The sequence below is a fragment of the Arachis hypogaea genome, chromosome 14 (assembly GCF_003086295.3).
Source record: "Arachis hypogaea cultivar Tifrunner chromosome 14, arahy.Tifrunner.gnm2.J5K5, whole genome shotgun sequence".
Classification (NCBI taxonomy): domain Eukaryota; kingdom Viridiplantae; phylum Streptophyta; class Magnoliopsida; order Fabales; family Fabaceae; genus Arachis; species Arachis hypogaea.
In genome coordinates, this window is record NC_092049.1 from 101,265,296 (window position 1) to 101,283,623 (window position 18,328).

General features: G+C 35.0%; 2 protein-coding genes across 2 annotated transcripts; both read right to left on the minus strand.

The window, feature by feature from the left end:
• Positions 1-3,599: 3,599 nt before the first annotated feature.
• LOC112740473 (uncharacterized) lies at positions 3,600-5,677 on the minus strand. Its single transcript, XM_025789163.2, has one exon. The coding sequence runs from the start codon at positions 5,394-5,396 to the stop codon at positions 4,767-4,769; it is 630 nt and encodes a 209-aa protein (XP_025644948.1). The 5' UTR covers positions 5,397-5,677; the 3' UTR covers positions 3,600-4,766.
• Positions 5,678-7,004: 1,327 nt separating this feature from the next.
• On the minus strand, positions 7,005-13,187 carry LOC112743579 (cuscuta receptor 1). The gene is made up of 9 exons (XM_025792848.3): positions 12,722-13,187; positions 12,069-12,392; positions 10,884-11,036; positions 10,618-10,695; positions 10,368-10,523; positions 10,199-10,270; positions 9,883-10,029; positions 9,641-9,787; positions 7,005-9,295 (listed from the first exon to the last, which is right to left on the minus strand). The coding sequence occupies exons 1-9, from the start codon at positions 13,086-13,088 to the stop codon at positions 7,116-7,118; spliced, it is 3,624 nt and encodes a 1,207-aa protein (XP_025648633.1). The 5' UTR covers positions 13,089-13,187; the 3' UTR covers positions 7,005-7,115.
• Between the last annotated feature and the right edge of the window lie 5,141 nt (positions 13,188-18,328).

Here is an 18,328-nt window from a genome sequence, read left to right on the forward strand (position 1 = left end):
ATCTCCACTGTTTATATATAAACTGTATTAACTCCTCTTAGAGGTTATTTTGGAGACTCGGGTTTTGTAACTCAGTATTTTGGGTTTTCTTTTGGGCTGTTCCTATATATCTATATATGTATAACTATGTGCTCGGATTGGTTACCTTCGCGAATCGAGACCTGAGCTTTGCTAGCTGTATCTCGACACTCTATTGTATATATACTCGTGTTAGCTTATTCTTTATCTGCTTCGTTACGTTATCGATCGTAGTGTTGCGCCTTTCAATTTAAAGATTTTGTTTTATTCCTTTTTCTTCAAAGGCTCATAGTTATAAAAAAATTTCACACTACTATATATATAAAATTTTATTTTTAGAGGTCGTAATACCTCGCCACCTCTGTTTTATGACTTAAGCATAAAACTCTGTGTGGTAGGGTGTTACAATGGTGAATGATGATAGAAGTTTAATTCAGTAAAATAAAAAGGTGCTCTGCCGTTTCATATGATGAAGTTTAAAATTTGAAATTGGGTAACTTCTTGGAGAAGGCGAAGTGGCGGAGAGAGAAGCTGAGCATAGTGGGAAACATGTTGGGATATGTGCGAGTAAATGAAAAGTAATGAATTTCATTTATGATTAATTAATTTTTGGTGGCGTCATAATAAGTGTAGTTACGATTAAGTGTTTTGTTTTAGGATGATATCGAAAAAGAAAAACACATTAATCCTAAGGGGCAATTTGTTGGTCGAAAATAATTTATTTCGAGAAACGAGTGTATTCAAGAAGTTAGTAAGCGTGTGTCTTCGAAGAAGAGCTTGCATCGAGAGAGAATCATTAGGAAGGGATGTTGAGCAAGAGTTAGAACTACCACGTTTGGTCAACAAGCTGTTCGATGTGTTAAGTCGAGGAATCCAAGTTTCGAAGGTTATTTCTAACAGTTACTTTGGACAAACAAAAGAAGCAGGAACGGTTATTGATGGATTAATGTACATGGGGAGTTATATTTCAATCTGATTGGTTGAAAATTTCTATAAATAGGAAAAGACTCGAAGGCACAAAGGTTGGAACTTTGCTTCAGAAAATACTCAAGCACACTCATATCCCAGTAAATTTTTGAGTCTGCGTTTGAGTTTCTTTTCTGTAGAGTTCCTTCCACCATTTTTATCTTTCCATTTACATTTTCTGCAAACTTTATTTTTCTTGCAAGTTTATCTTTCAAGCAACATTTAATTTCATTGTCCAATTTTATGTTCCATTATCTTTATTTTCCATTTCAAAAGCCCTTTGATCGAATCGAAGGCATTTTTCTATTTCATTTAAATTCAATGCAAATCATTTCAAATTCAGTTAATTTTTTTTTCAAGGTCTTTATTTATTGTTTTCAGATTTTCTTAAGTTTTTGTCCGATCGAAAGGTCTTTAATGCACTTTGAGAAAACTGGTACTCGCAAAGAGGAGTAGGTTTTGCTCCCAGACCATTAGATATTGAACCACCTTCGATTTGCTAAAAATTGATAAAACAGAGTCATACAACCAACTTCCAAAGTTGTTGAATGTAATAGAGCGTTGTTTGGTTGGTATAATACATAATCTCCAATCTTTGGAACTTTGACTCTATGCAATTCGATAAAGTATTCTGAATATTTTCTTCTTGTATTACAATATTCACTTCTTATATCTATTGATGATACTCATTTTTATGAAAAATATGTAAGGATTCTATTAAAGGTGATATAACCTGCCAAGTCACCTACTTCATGATTCATATATAGTCATGTACAAAAAATGGTAAGTTCATGAGCATTGTTGATCTCCACGAGTATCACTAACATATCTCTAAGTCAAGGAATAATGGGATCTACCTGATATGCATGGTGGTACTAGACTTGTCAGTTATCAGTAGACTATAAATCAACCAAAGGATTTAATATCGTGTATATTGTTTAAGAACATCAAGTAGCGCATTGATGAGCGGATAATTTATATGCTTTTTGGTATTGTTTTTAGTATGTTTTTAGTATATTTTAGTTAGTTTTTATTATGTTTTTATTAGTTTTTAAATAAAAATCACATTTTTGGACTTTACTATGAGTTTGTGTGTTTTTCTGTGATTTCAGGTATTTTCTGGCTGAAATTGAGGGACCTGAGCAAAAATCGGGTTCAGAGGCTGAAAAAGGACTGCAGATGCTGTTGGATTCTGACCTCCCTGCACTCGAAGTGGATTTTCTGGAGCTACAGAAGCCCAATTGGCGCGTTCTCAATTGCGTTGGAAAGTAGACATCCTGGGCTTTCCAGCAATATATAATAGTTCATACTTTGCCTAAGATTTGATGGCCCAAACCGGCGTTCCAAGTCAGCATAAAAATTCTGGCGTCAAAACGCCAAAACTGGCATAAAAGCTGGAGTTAAACGCCCAAACTAGCACCAAAGCTGGCGTTTAACTCCAAGAAAAGTCTCTACACGTGAAAGCTTCAATGTTCAGCCCAAGCACACACCAAGTGGGCCCGGAAGTGGATTCTGCATCATTTACTCAGTTCTGTAAATCATAGGTTACTAATTTTCTACAAATAGGACCTTTTGCTATTGTATTTTACAGACTTGAACACACTTGATCATACTTTTCATCTTGGAACTTGTATGTTCAAGAAAAGTAGCAATGATTAGCTTTTCTTCCCATTATCTGAAACAAGTACCACAATAAATATAATTCATCAACAAGCATAAAGCAAAATCAATGAATATAATTTTCTATACAAATCGTTTTCTTCACCCAACTATCATGCGAACAAACTCTGCTAGAATTACCTAAGTCTTGGCTGCTTCTCCCCAACTCTTGGAGAGACTACTACGATTTGGGAGAATTGGAACTGCGCTAGGTTTTATGTTCGAATTGTGAAGAGTTAAATTGATGCCTTAAAAAATTTGGCCACATCATCTAACAGCTACAGTGCCATGTATCATTTAAAATTGCTATAACAGTTTTTCGGTGACGAAAAACGTTGGAAAGACCAAATTGAAGCACGGGTCAAAATTTCAGGATACAATTTGAGTCGATTAAAAGTTTAAGGGCTAAATTGCGTCGGAGATCAAATTTTAGGGACCATTTTGAATATTAACACCTAATTGATAATAAAAATAAAAAATTTTGATAATCTTTTAATATTTTTTTAAATATTTATATAAATTATTAAATACAAATGAAAATAAAAATGTATACAATTTAATTATAATTATTAGAAATCTGTATATTATTATTTTTATTTATTCCATATATTTATTATAACTATCATTAATAATTATTAATTAAAATGATAAACAACTTACACGGTAATGAAGGAATTTTAGTTCAAATTCTAAAAGTTGTAGAAAGAACAAAAAATAATATTTAGAGATGGGTGCCCCAATTCTTCATAGTTTCAAAATTTATTGAATGAAGTAGAACATGTACGCCAGCATCATTAGAATTTATGTAATAACTCTTCATTTACCAACTTCGTAAATCGTAAGATGACTTCTTTCGGACTTTATTTCAATATAGTAAATTATTATATATTCAAGCGGTTCAACAGCTGTTTTTCTTTTATTTTTAAAAAATTAATTTTTATATTTTTATTTTTAAATTATAAATTGATGAATAAACTCCCACAGCACAAAATTGAAGAAAAAAAAAAAACAGAACACACTCATAGAAAATTACTGACGAGGTCCATTAATAAACTTTTTCAAAACATCTATATATTTCAGAATCTTATATATTAAAGAGAGAACATTACTACGACAATACAATACAAAACCAAAAAGAAAAATAACAGTTTTATTTCTCTTGCTTTATAGTAGTTTGCAAGAGATGACGGAGGCCATTTGTCAAAGCAGACTCAGAGAACAACGATGCTTGAAGTATGCCGAAACCCTGCACCACACAGATAAGTAAGAATCATTATTAGATAAAGTTCGTAAAGAGCATTAATCCGAAAAACTAAGAATTGAACTTAAAAATAAAATAAAATAACGAATCAAACACAATCATAGCGTACTTCTTTCAAGCCTATACGCACAGTCCTTTGTTCCAAGTCAGAGATCGCAGAAACATCTGCTCCATTAAAATAAGATAAACACAAACTAGAGAACATTTTACTCACAGCTAAATCATCAGTTACCATAAACTTATGAGGACCTTCCACAAATCCTTTATATGTTAGGTTTATATTGTCATAAGTACACGCTTCAGGTTCATTAAATTTATAATTGAATGAATCATAAAACGTTGATGCAGAATATGTTGGAAGGAAGATAGCATTTTTTGAAGAAACCATGTGTGTCCAAGGAGGATGATCGAGGTAGTATTGGAGCCTACGAGACGTAAAGTACTTGCCTTCTCCCAAAAGAAGATGCATGCTCTTATATAATTGCTCTAAGCAGCTAGAAGAAGGAGATGGTAGCAGAATATTCAACAACCCTACTAGAGGGTAAGTGAGAAAGCTTAAGATAAAGTTTGCAAAATCTTCCTCTCCCTGAACCATCACAATCTTCTTACTTGATTTACTTACTATTACCTTCAAATCCAAATTCATAGCGGAATCATTAGGTAACTTCCCAATGTCTAACTCGGGCAAGGCCGGGTACCACTGATGAAAATCAGGAAGGGCCCGTTTCTTTAGTAAGAAAACATCCGTTAAAGGGGTCTTCGACGACAGAGAACACTTCAGAAGATCCAGTAACTGTACTCAAAACAATTCATCCAGAATTAAGATATATTAAAATCAATAAAACCAATATGAGAAGAAGAATTAAATTACCACATTCTTGCTAACAATCACAGTTTGTTCCAAAACAGCATTGATGTTTTGAACTCCGTGATTCTGAAGAAGCGGTAGAGTATTTTCAATGGCATTAGGCATCACATAAAGATCATTACGAATGATGAATTCAGTTTCCTTGACAAATCCATTATCAAATTCCCCACCAAGACTTGTTAAGATTGTCGCGAAGAAAGTTGAAGACCTGCAAAAGCATTTTTCAATCTCGAAAGCACTCGAACAACTACATGTTACACCCAACGTGAAGTACTTCAAGGTTTCTGAATCGTTGACGTTCAGTTTCAGCTTCCGTCGATACAGCTCCAGCGGCATGTTCCTTGGATGCAGTAGCATCTCCTTACAGATCTCGTTCCTCAAACACTCTTTGTCGAGCTTTGCAACACTTTCGTAGAGTGTGGTCAAACATCCAACTCTAACTGCCGGAATATTTGATTCCTCCCCCGCAAGTCTTACAATGGCACCTAATGGCAACGTTAAGAAACTAAAGAGAGCGTCCACAAAGTCCTTCCCAGCCTCAGCGAAAAGGACAATGTTTTTCTCTTTGTGTATCAAGAGTTTCAAGCTAACTTCATTCCCTGCTTTAGTAGAGCTAGAAGACATGATAGCAAAATATTTGAATACTGTAACAAGTATCTACTACTAGCCAGAGAGTTTAACTTGTTTCAGTTTAGATACTATATATAAGGTTGTATAAATAGATGTTAATAATAGGCACTGATATTTGGAAATTGTAAAGTCTTTTTGTGTGCTTTGAGAAGCGTAAACGGTCACGTATAACTAAGGGAATTTGTTGGTGAATTGAACGGTTCCACATTAATATTATCCTAATAACCTTGGTATTTCGGACTTTCACACAAAAATGCAGTTAATAATAGGTTTAATTATTCTTTGACATTGGAATCTTATCGAATTTTTAATTAACTCTTTATTTTTTTATTTTTTAATTAAATTTTTATACCGTATTAAAATTTTGTAATTACTGTATGATAAAAGGAAAATGTTATTTGTATACTAAAATCAGCCACTAAAATCAGCACCAATGTATTTATGTGTGGTTTAATTTATTTTCAATGGATATTTGTATTTTAGCATATATTTTATACTGATGACTGATTTTGATAGCTGATTTTAGTGTACACTTAGCATAACCGATAATAAAATATTAGAATTATAAGAGTCTATCCTTAACCAATACAAAATATTTAGTCAAATGATAAGTATACTCATTTTATTTAATATAATAGAAATTTAATTATAAAAATTGATATAATATAAAAATTTAATTAAAAATAAAGGTTAAACTACTAAAACACTCGAATAATTTTGTAGCTGACAAAAATGCACCAGAATTTTATTATTGACAAAAATATTTTTAAATAATTTAAAAATACAATAAAAATGTCCAAAAATGATGTTATTATTTTGTAACTAGCAAACAACTTTTGTATTTAATAAACTACTTATGTACTTGATCCAAAATTTTGTAGAAATATTTAGATAATTATTTAAAAAATACACACGAAAAAAGAGTCAACATTCAATCTCTAAACCATTTTTGAGAATACATATTTAATGTTGAGTATTTTTATCACATTTTTAAAAGATAATACTTAATTTGATCCCTAAATTAGCATACACGTTAATAGAACGCTGTTATGGAGACTCGAACCCGTAATTTTTAAGTAAGTATGAGGAGACTATGCCATTTGAGTTATAACTCATTTGCGAATAAAAATTACTTTGGTTGCTATTATTAAGAAAGTAATAAACCCACTGTTTTAATTAAAATTTTAAATTTATAATTACTCCCTTGCTATTGTTAAGAAAGTAATTAATGAGTTATAACTCAAATGGCATAATCTTCTCATAAACGAAAAATTTTAATTAAAATTTTAAATTTATAATAATTTTAATATATTAAATACATTAAAAATATAAAATATTTACTATTGTTATAACTAGTTTCTAACACAACTAGAGAATTTTATTCCTAAAAACTCGTTTTAGTCTCTTTCAAAATTGATGAAAAAATTAAAGGTATTTACTTTTTATAATTAAATCCAACTTTTGTTTATTATACAAGTAAAAAAAAAATCCTAAAAGAAAACAGCATATAAATAAGAAAAACTTTATTTTCATATGATATTTAGTACTCCCTTCATATTTTTATTTTGGTTTCTAAGACGAAAGAGAAAAGAAAACAGCATATAAACAATAAAAACTTTATTTTCATCATCATATTTATTGAAACACACTTGAGATTTGAGAAAAACAAAACAAACACAGAAAACAGATACTCTAAAAATACAGGGTATCTCGTTACATATTTCCAGCACGCAAAAGGCTTCGAAAATTATCTTCAATGAAGTAGTAACCATTGATGCTGACAAATTCAATGTAGTAAAACCATACTCTCCTCCAATAAGGATTGATGCATAAAACTGTTACAATTACCAACAATATTGTTGTGTAAGCAATACAAAAACTCACCCAGAAATCAAGCATGTCCAGCCAATTACCATTGTCCTCATCCGTGTCAGTTCCATTTGGTAACTTTTCATATGGTTTTGCATTAGGATTGCAACTTCTTGGCAGTGGAGGTCCACAAAGGAAAGGATTACCCTCATAGCTGCTATCATCAAATGTTGAAAACTGACCTTTCATTTCAGGTGTTGAACCTGATAAGTTGTTGTGTGCTACACTGAACACAGCAAGGGAGCTTAGTTCAGTTAGTTGAGGAGGGATATTACCACCTAAATTATTGAAAGAAAGATCCAAACTTTCAATTTGTGCTAAGCTAGAGAATGTAGTTGGAATTTTCCCTCTCAAGTCATTGTGGGACAAATTCAATGCTCTAATTGTTGTCAAATTCCCTAGCTCAGATGGAATTGTCCCGTTTAATCTGTTATCAGACAAGTCGATTCCAGACATATAAGCAAGGACTATTCCCGTATAAATGTAGGATCGTTTCTTGGTAGTGAAGTTTGCTCTCTCTTGCACAAATGGCAACACGAACACGCCCCTACTCGGAAAGATACCGTTCAATATATTCAGCAAGTGCTCAGGGTCTTGATTCTGAAAAGGCATTTTGCCTAAGCAACTAGGTATTGAACCAAAAAAGTTGTTATGAGAAAGGTCTAATATGCTTAAATCCATCAAGTGGCATATCTGCTTTGGTATTTGTCCACCAAAATGGTTATCATTAAGAAGAAGAATGCTCAACTGTGAGCTTGTAAGGTCTTGTATCAAATCTCCAATGCTTTTAGTTATTTGGTTGTAACTAAGGTCAAGCATCAATATGGAAGAACCTTCCTTGAACATTCGTTTTGGCAATTCACTTAACTTGTTGCTACTTAAGTGAATAAAGCTCAGAGTCACAGGAGATTCAACAAATGATGGAACAGAACCTGTGAAGTTGTTTTGTGAGAGATCTAAATATGTTAGAGAAATGAGTTGTGCAATTTCTGGTGGTATTGATCCTTCTAAATGATTATTGGACATTGAAAGTGCCTTCAAACTTAACAGTTTTGCTATCCCTCTGCTTGGAAGCTCTCCCACAAAGTGATTGTTGCTTATATCCATTACTTCCAATGAGATTGATATGTTAAAAGATATGCTACCCGTAAAGCTATTTCCATCCAAATACAAATTCACCATTTGCCTGAGCCTTGACAAAGTTGGGAACACGGCTCCACCAAGGTGGTTGTTCGAAAGTTTCAAGAGGCTGAGCATCGAACTAGCAGCGGATACATTTTTAAGTAATTCTCCAGACAAGTAATTATCAGAGAGATCCAATGTAACCAGCGAGCTCATTCGTCCAAATTCATGAGGAATTGAGCCATGAATATCATTCATAGACATGTTTAGAAATGTTAAGTTCGGAAAGATTGAACTGATGTTGTTGCTTGGGATTTGTCCTGCTATCGCATTGTCAGATACATCAATTTTTCTCAAGCTAACAAGAGGACTGGATGGTAGCTTGAAACTACCTGTGAAGGAACAACTTCCAAGAAGAAGGTCCGTCAGTTTTGTGTTGTTTTCCAACAACCAATTCGGAAACTCTCCTCCCAATCTAGTACCACTCAAATCCAAATAAGTTAAGTTGTATTGGTAAAGAAGAAAATTTGGAAAAGGAAGAGATTTGGCTTCAGTCTTGGAAGACAAACTTAGCACTTGCAATTGAAATTTTGGAAGGAAACTATTCAAAGTAGTGTGTGAGTCTAAAATGGCTTTGTTCCCATCCCCATATATGAACTTGAGATTTGAATAATTGGCAAATGGTGTGAATGAAATAGGAAATTCAAATTGGTTTCTTTCAAAGTTAAGATATTCAAGTGATGTAAGGCTTGCAAGGTTTGAACCAAAATTGCCTGTGAAGTGATTATAAGAAAGGTCCAACCTCCTGAGAGATGACATATTCGCAAATGATGGCGGAAGTGGCCCCTGCATTTCATTGTAACTCAGATCTAGCTCCTCCATCCTCCTAAGCTCAAAGAAACCTATGAAATTTAATTTGGATGGCACTGCCATGTTAAAAATACAGATAATAGAAGTACTATATAAGTACATTAGAATAAGCTAAAATTAGATAAAAACAACGAGTCTATGAAACAGTAGTTGTAAACCATGTGATTTATGTAAGAATATTTATTATTATAGATATTGTTCTGGACTATTTCTCTAAGCCTAATACGAAGAAGGACTAAAATAATTCTGGACAGATACATTTGTTTAATGCTCAATTTAAATGTACTATGGTTGCAATCATGTGTTTAGAGCTCAATTTAAATCTGACAAATTCATTTAGCACTTCAGAAACACAAAATAGACAGATAAAATTTTACCAGCATCAGGGAGGGTGCCCTTGATTCCACACCCAGTTATAGACAAAACTCTGATAGAAGTCAATACTCCAATGCTTTTGAAAAACTCATTTACTAGGGTAGAATCATTCAGAAACAAGCGTTCCAGGTTACTCAAATCACGAAAATCTACAAAATGAAAAACAAAAAGAGAATAACATTAACTTAATTTTCAATAAAGAGAACGAAATTATAAAGGATAAACTAATAGTAGGTGTTCTTACCTGCAGCAACAACTATTTCTTTGAATTGATTATTGGTCAGAGAAAGCTCCCTAACAGACTCGAAAGCGGTGAGTGACTTCCTTAACATGCTTCCATATATCTTATTTGAATCTAAAGAAAGGACTTCCAAATTTAAAATTCTTGAGCCTGAAAATATACAAGGATGGTTAATTAAAACTCCAACTTCTAACTTTTAAGTAGGCACAGGATGATAAAGAAAACTTGTCTTGGTATGATTATGCAGTTGGTCATAACTATGTATGTGGATGCATAATATGGAACATAATTATAAGACAAGACCAAATTGCATAAATACCTTGGTGGACAAGACTATTGATGTTGTTATTACTTAGATCTAAAATCTTCAAATTGCTTGAACCCAACACTCCTGCTTGACATAAACACAGGGTTTAATTGAATATACTTTCACTAAACAAAGCATATATTTCTTGACACAAAATATAACTGTAGCGTATGAAACTGGCCAGTTATATTCAACGATCCTGCCAATTGGTTGGAGCTTAAATCAAGGGATTTGAGATGTTGAAGCCCACTCAATAAGGAAATAAAATTATTACTTAAACCACAAGAACCTAATACAAGGAATTGTAGATTGATTGGCCACTCAAATCCTTCTTTTTCTGTGCAATTTCATTAGGTTGTACATAATTAGCAAACAGTGAAGATGATCATAAGATTTATATTAAATATCTCATTCATTAGAAGGTGACAAACCTAGATACCATAGGTGGTTGTCACTAAAGGAGTTTCCTGATAAGCTAAGGATCTCCAAGGAGCTTAATTTGGATATACCTACAAATATATACATTGATTATTGTTACATAATTAGATAATAACGAAAGCCTAGCCACTAGAAATCGTCTAGTGGTGAAGGGGTTCTTAATCAAATCTTATTATTGTCAATCTAACTAAAAATAAATGACAACTAAAAAAAATTTGAAACAGAAAAGAAATTCGTTGTCTGTAAAGTGTGACGTTACTAAGAATCGACAGCAAAGTCATTTGGTTGACTCTTAAATCCAGAGACTTAAGGGATGAAAGTCCAGACAAAGAGGCTGCAATATCATTCTTCCCACTGAAGTTGTTCCAGCTCATGTCAAGTACCTCAAGATTGATCAGCTTGGAGAATAAACCTGCAAGGGACACACTGTTATTGTTCTGTCCAATATTAGCTACAATGCCTAGAAATTATTTGTGATGAAAGTTTAGGTGAGTTTGTCACCGCACCAAAAATCTATTACATCTATTATTAGTTTTACAACTAAAACGTGCCACATGTCATTCTCTTATTACAATAGAAATAATTTTTTTTTTAAAATTAAAAAGTCCTCTCCTTCTCGCCCTCTCTTTTTCTATCTCTTTCATTCCTTTACCCACTCTATCTCTTTTATATATTATTATCAATCATTAATTATAAATTTGATAATCAAAATATATAACATACTATTTTCTAATTGTAATTAAAATTAAAAATAAAATATAACTATATTATATATATTACTATTTCACAACCAAAATATGTTACATGTTAAAATTAAAATGAAATATTCCACTAAAATTAATAAATACCCTTCTTCCATTCTGTTATCTACCTTTCTCTCTTTCTCTATTTTTCTCTACCCTTCTCACTCTATATATAACTTATAATTTATATTTATATTACTAATTTGATAAACTAAAATATGTCACGAAGTATTCTGATCTTTCATTACAATTATAATAAAATCTTTTCTTCTAAAATTAATAAACTTCCTCTCTCATTTTTTTTATCTTTCTCTCTTTTTTTCCATTTTCTATCTCTTTCTACATTTATATTCTATAAAAAATAAAATTAATAGAATGACATAAATCAAATAAATTCATAAAATTATAAAAGAATATTAAATTTATAATTAAATATAATTAAAAAATAATTCCGTAATATTATTCTCATAAATATTTTATTATTATTATAAGCATATTTTTTTAATTCTTTTATTTAATCGATCTCGGACCCTATATCAAGGCGAAATGCTTGGGCACTAAACTGTGCTTTTTACATGCCTACCAGAGAGAGTACTTACTAACTATAAAGTACAAAGACTCGCATAGTTTCGTTGGCTACAGCTAATCAAATGCATGATATGCTTATGCAAAATATCTCGGTAAAAGAAAACATAGTTTACCTTGGATATAAAGCGTTGAGTCTGAGATCAATCCAGTAGCAGACAAACTCAGGTTTTTCAACAATTTAAATCCACCCAGAGCTGAAAGCACGTCATTACTCAAATTATTACCACTCACATCAAGAACCTCCAGACCAAGCAAATTCGATGAGAGTGTTTGAAAAGCTGCATGTAATGATGTGGAAGAAGTTGCCTCGAACCAGTTTGAAGCTAATGATAAAGACTTGAGAGATGAAAAGCCATCCACGCATGATAGAATGGCAGTGGAAGTATTCAATGAGTTATCTCCTAAGTCAAGAACCTCCAGATTATTTAATCTCATCCCTGCAATGTAAAGTAAATATATAGCAATGTTATTTTGTACATCAAAACTGTGTCAACTTAAATACGGTAGATTCTAACCACATCTCATACTAGACATAATTAATAAGATTGTATTAAAATAATCCTATGATTTCAACTGCAGCAATTAAGTCTCTAATACTGACAAAAGTATATCACATTAGTCCCTAAAAAGACGCTCAGCCATTTGATAAAAAAAAAGATCGGAAGGCTAACATTGTGCACTTTTAAACTGTCCCAATAAATAGTGACACATGAAAAAAAAAAATCTGAGTAATTTGAAATTGATCAAGTTATAGAAAATGATTGACCTTCGTTTTGGAGACAGTAAGTTATGCCATTAGATCCCAACTTGAGGCTCTTGAGATCTTCAAATACTAGAAAATGTGTGTAATTTGGATGCCAATATTTAAAAGCGACAACAGAGAGGTCAAGTTTGGTGACTCGGCGTGTTGTGGAGTTGCAATCTACCCTCTCCCATTGGCAACAATCTGTGCCATCTACCCAACTTAAAGGCATGTGAAATTGGGCATTGAGAGCAAGCAGTGCTTCTCTCTCAATGTTCCAGCAACCTTCACAGTACATCACTCCCATCAAAATCAGAGCCATGGCAAACCCGCTCACACTACTTCTCATTTTTGCTTTCATATGTTGTATTAGAATGGAGTTTGGGTTCATATAGAGGATGCTCCTATTTCCATTGGTTATGGAAGAAGAATGTTTGTGTTAACTGTACTAGTATTTTCGTTTCTTTTAATCCTGAGATAACTAATTTTGAAACGCGGTGTGATTACTGATTCGTCAAAATAAGTAACATGCTTTTTGACTTGTTAATCAAAAGAAGACTTATTGACGACGTTTAAGAATTGGAAATAGCTTAATAAAATAAATTAACTTTTATATAAAATATTAATCATATTAGATATATATCAAAATTAATTATTCGTGTAAAAAATATATATATTTAAAATAAATTATATTTCATATATATTTATTTACAAATATATAATGACTAATTTAATAGTAAAATTTTAGCAGAAATTATTTTTAATATAGAAATAAAGATGGTGTTTTGTTTGAATATTGACATTTAAAATGTATTACAATATTGTGAAAATATTCAACGCACCTCCTACTTGTTTTAACATACCTCCTACGTGTTTCAACATACCTCCGCATATTAGCTGGGATGTTGCCATATGTTCAACTTGCTTCCATGTGTTGCATCATGTCTTTTCATCTCCAAAATCCACTAACTTATAATTACACCAAATAATTCTATTTCTAACAAAAACATCAATATTTTTTTATATAAAAAAATTAATTAGTCAAATTTTAGTATGTACATAATATTTTAATAATATATATATAAAAATATAAATATAATATTAAAAATATATAAAATAATACATATATCACAAATATATAATCATTAATTTTTAATATATATATAATTTTTATGTTAACTAAATACTTACTAAAAAATCGAAAACACCTTTGAATAGAATTTTAGGAGTCAAATTAAAATATAAATTTTTTATAATAAAATCTAATAAGAAGTGCATGTTAATTTAATATAAAAAATAAAAATGAGAATGGTATATCAAACTTACCTATTATCTTTGTAATTAAGATTACAAAAAACACCTAAACATTGTAAGTGACTTTTTTTTTTCAGTCAAGAAAGGGATATCTGACTTGAAATTTTTTTTTTGGAGTTTCGAGCTATGTGGCTATTATATATCAGTCAATATAAATCATACAGTATGCATTTTCCTGGTGTTTGTCATATTCGGCCATTGGTAATTTGGTATTCAATGCAGGGATCTCTTTTTCTCACAAATTGTGGATTTCACGCGTTTTCATCTTCTTCGTGTGACATGCAGGATGCACCGATGCAGCAGTTGACGGAACAGTTCACTTGTGGGGTGAACGGGGATATAGCAAAAAATTTCAATCTGCACTAAAATTATCGAATCAAATTTAATATCAACAATTTTTAAGTTACAATCCAATTTGATTCACATATTTGAGAGTTGAATCGGATTATATTTTCGATATATCCATAAAATATACAAAAATTTTAAAAAGTTTATTTTTATTAAAAATATCAATAAAATTTTTTTTTTATTCTTTTAAACATATTTACTCTTAAAATAATATTAAAGGTTAAGTACGATTTTGGTTCCTACCGTAAAGGTCGAAAATTTGTTTCGTCTCCAAGGTTTTTTTGCTTATAAATCGTCCCTAAGATTTAACCTAATTTTAAAAATATCCTTCGGACAATTATACCCTTACTCCCTATCACTGTTTCGTCATCTCCTCCATTGCTCTGCTTCTTCATCCCTGCTTCATCTTTAGCAGCATCTTGATTCCAGATTCAAGCCAAATCAGAAGCAGAAATTCACCCAATCAACATAGCATGACATTGTAGCAACATCAACATATCCAAAACACATACCATCAATAGACAAACTTGATATTCCACGAGCAAAAAAATTTCACAACAAAAAATTTAGATATTCCAAATCAGAATCACCAAGCAAAAAATTCAGATATTCCACAACAAATTTAGATTATGTAAGACAAATAAGAAATTCAGTTCATAAAGAAGAAGAAGAAATGATGCGGGGAGCAGTGATGAGCGGGGAGGAGAGCAACAAGGAGAGTGGCAAGTAAGGAGGAACAACAGCGAGCGGTGAGGGGCGAGGACCGGCGGTAATGGCGGCAATGGAGGACGTGAATCCCTTCAGCTCGCGCATCCTTCTCTCTCTTCGAGGTTAGCAACAGTGGCTCAACGACGGCGACGAACCTAGTACAACGACACGGTTCAACGGCGGCGACGAACACAGTACGACGGCGGCTCCCTCCTTCCCTCCCCCCCTTTTCCCCTTTCCCCTCGTGAAGGGAGAAGATCGAAGCAGCAGCGAAAGCAGAAAAGATAATGGAAGCAGCAACAGTATGAGAAAATAGAAGAAGAAGAAAAGAAGAATGGAGTAATAAGGAAGTTAAAAAAATAAAAAGAGGGCAAAAGCTGTAACCGTCGAGGAGGAGTGCCAAAAGGTAGGGGGCACAATCGCCATTTCATGCGAATTTCAAATCATAAAATGATGGGCATTTAATGTCCAGCGCGGAAGCCAAGGAGACAGCACCAGCGAAGAAACGAACCAAACACACGTGAGGAACACAAACGCCATCAACGAGATCCCGAGAAGAGGAACACGTCCCGACTCGGCGAGTAGGACAAACGGGCCCAGCCACGAGCTTCAAACCTCAAGGTTGGCACGTTGGGGGCACTGTTACGGACCGCCACGAGTCCAGCCCAACTGGTCGACGGGTCAGAGCCGGACCCGTCCCTCATAACAGGGAAAACCCGACGGGTTGGTTCCCAACACCCGACCCAAAGTGCGCCCGACTCGCCAACTGGGCGGCCCAAGTCACCATGACAAACGACCGGTCGGGTCGGTACCTTCGGGGAAGCACCCGAAGCCCCGACCCGAAAAACCGGAACGACCTGCTCCCCCCACGTGGACCAAGACGGCTCAAGGAAGCTCCTTGGACATTGGGCTAGGTCACCTATGGGCCCATCCAGCACAGTATATAAGGGAAGAGACCAGCTCTTCCCCCAAGGTACGTAAACATCTTACCTAATTTGGTTATCACCTCGTACGGACACTGACTTGATCGTCGGAGTGTCCTTGCAGGTGGCCACCCCCCATCTACACCGCCTCCGGCATCGCCAGCTTTTCAACCCGCATCTCCACACCCGCTCATCCTCTTATTGCCCCCCGACCCGTCGAGCACCCGAGATCACTCAGGTCCCGAACATTGGTGCCGTCTGTGGGGATCCTGGAGCAGACATGGAGTGACTCCCCACGTCGGAGGAACTTCGCGAGGGAGGAGGGGCCCGCCTGAGTAGGGCGAGCTCGATAGCTCGCGCCGGCGAACAACCACGATCCTCCATTCAGCCAAACCAACCAATCTACACCAAGACTCCTGAAAGACGTCCCTTCGGAGGGACGGGAGCTAATAGCGCCAAGATTATGCAGGAGCTTAGACACAGAGTACAAAACCTTGAGAGGGAGCTGGCTGCGAGGAGTCGATCCCACCGAGATGTCAGCTGATCCCGCACCCGCTCCCCCTCCCGAAGATACGAAAGCCGAGAAAGGAGTTCAAAAAATCACGAAGATGAAGAGTATACGCAGGAGACCTCCTGGTCTACCCGAGGTAGGTCCAAAAGCCATGGGGAGTCCGAAAAGGGAAAAGCCAGGAAGCGGCTGGAACCCATTATCATGGGAGCCACTCCTTTCCACCCTTCGATCCTCAAGGTCCGGCTTCTAAGGAATTTCGACAAGCCGACGGACATGAGGTACGATGGGACTAAGGACCCTCAGGAACACCTCACGGCATTTGAAGCAAAAATGAATCTGGAAGGGGTAGGCAATGCGGTCAGGTGCCGAGCATTCCCTGTGACGCTTTGGTGCACGAATTGTAAATCACACTTTTTATAACTCGTACCACTAACCAGCAAGTGCACTGGGTCGTCCAAGTAATACCTTACGTGAGTAAGGGTCGATCCCACAGAAATTGTTGGCTTGAAGCAAGCTATGGTTATTTTGTAACTCTTAGTCAGGATATCAATTGTAATTATCAGTTGACTTGCAAATGAACAAGAGAGCATGGATTAAATAATACTTATTATGCAGTTATGGAGAATATGTTGGAGTTTTGGAGATGCTTTGTCTTCTGAATCTCTGCTTTCCCCCTGTCTTCTTCTTCACGCACGCAAGGTTCCTCCTATGGCAAGCTGTGTGTTGGTGGATCACCGTTGTCAATGGCTACCATCCGTCCTCTCAGTGAAAATGGTCCAGGTGCGCTGTCACCGCACGGCTAATCATCTGTCGGTTCTCACTCATGCTGGAATATGATCCATTGATCCTTTTGCATTTGTCACTACGCCCAACCCTTGTGAGTTTGAAGCTCGTCACAGTCATTCAATCCCTAAATCCTACTCGGAATACCATAGACAAGGTTTAGACTTTCCGAGTTCTCAAGAATGCTGCCAATGGATTCTAGCTTATACCACGAAGATTCTGATTAAGGAATCCACGAGATACTCATTCAATCGAAGGTAGAACGGAAGTGGTTGTCAGGCACGCGTTCATAGGTTGAGAATGGTGATGAGTAGTGTAAAATTCAAAATTGCCAAAACCAATACATGAATGAAAAAAATGAAACAATTTACAGAAAATTAGGCAGCATTCCGGCTAAAATTGGATGTTCCCGGGTAAGAAACAGCAGAAAAATAGTTCATATGAGATCAAAAAGCGCTGCAAAGAGTCACAAATAATAGGAGTAGTAAAGAATAGTCTAACAGCAGCATGAAACATTAAAGAACAGCATATGAACAGTATTAACATCACAGCCAGATCAAAATTGCAGAATAGGTAAAACAAGTAACAAGAACGGCGCAATTATCAGGCCTAAATCCACTAACCACATCCTAGCTACCTAACCACCTAGAATCCACTACAAACATGCATCTCTAACTATCTTAAGTTGAACAGAATCCGAAAAATATGCAACTAGCTACGGATGATAGAGAAATCGGTGTTCGGCGGAACCTGGTATGTGTATGAACAGAGGTGAGGGCAGAGAGATGGTGGTGGTGACGCGGCGGCGCTGAGAGGGAGCACGACGGCGCGGTGGTGGAGCAGGGGCGGGGTGGAGGTTGGGGTTGAGTTAGGGGTAAAGGGCGGTGATGGAAAGAAGGTTGGGGCGAGGGTGGTGGTGGTGGGAGACAGCGCCATTTTGACTATCGGTTTTCCAGTCGGTAAAGAAATTCACAAATATATGATCGCGTTGTAAGTATAGCTTCTAAACCGGCAAGGAATCCCTTTCGTACAAATGTTTGGTTG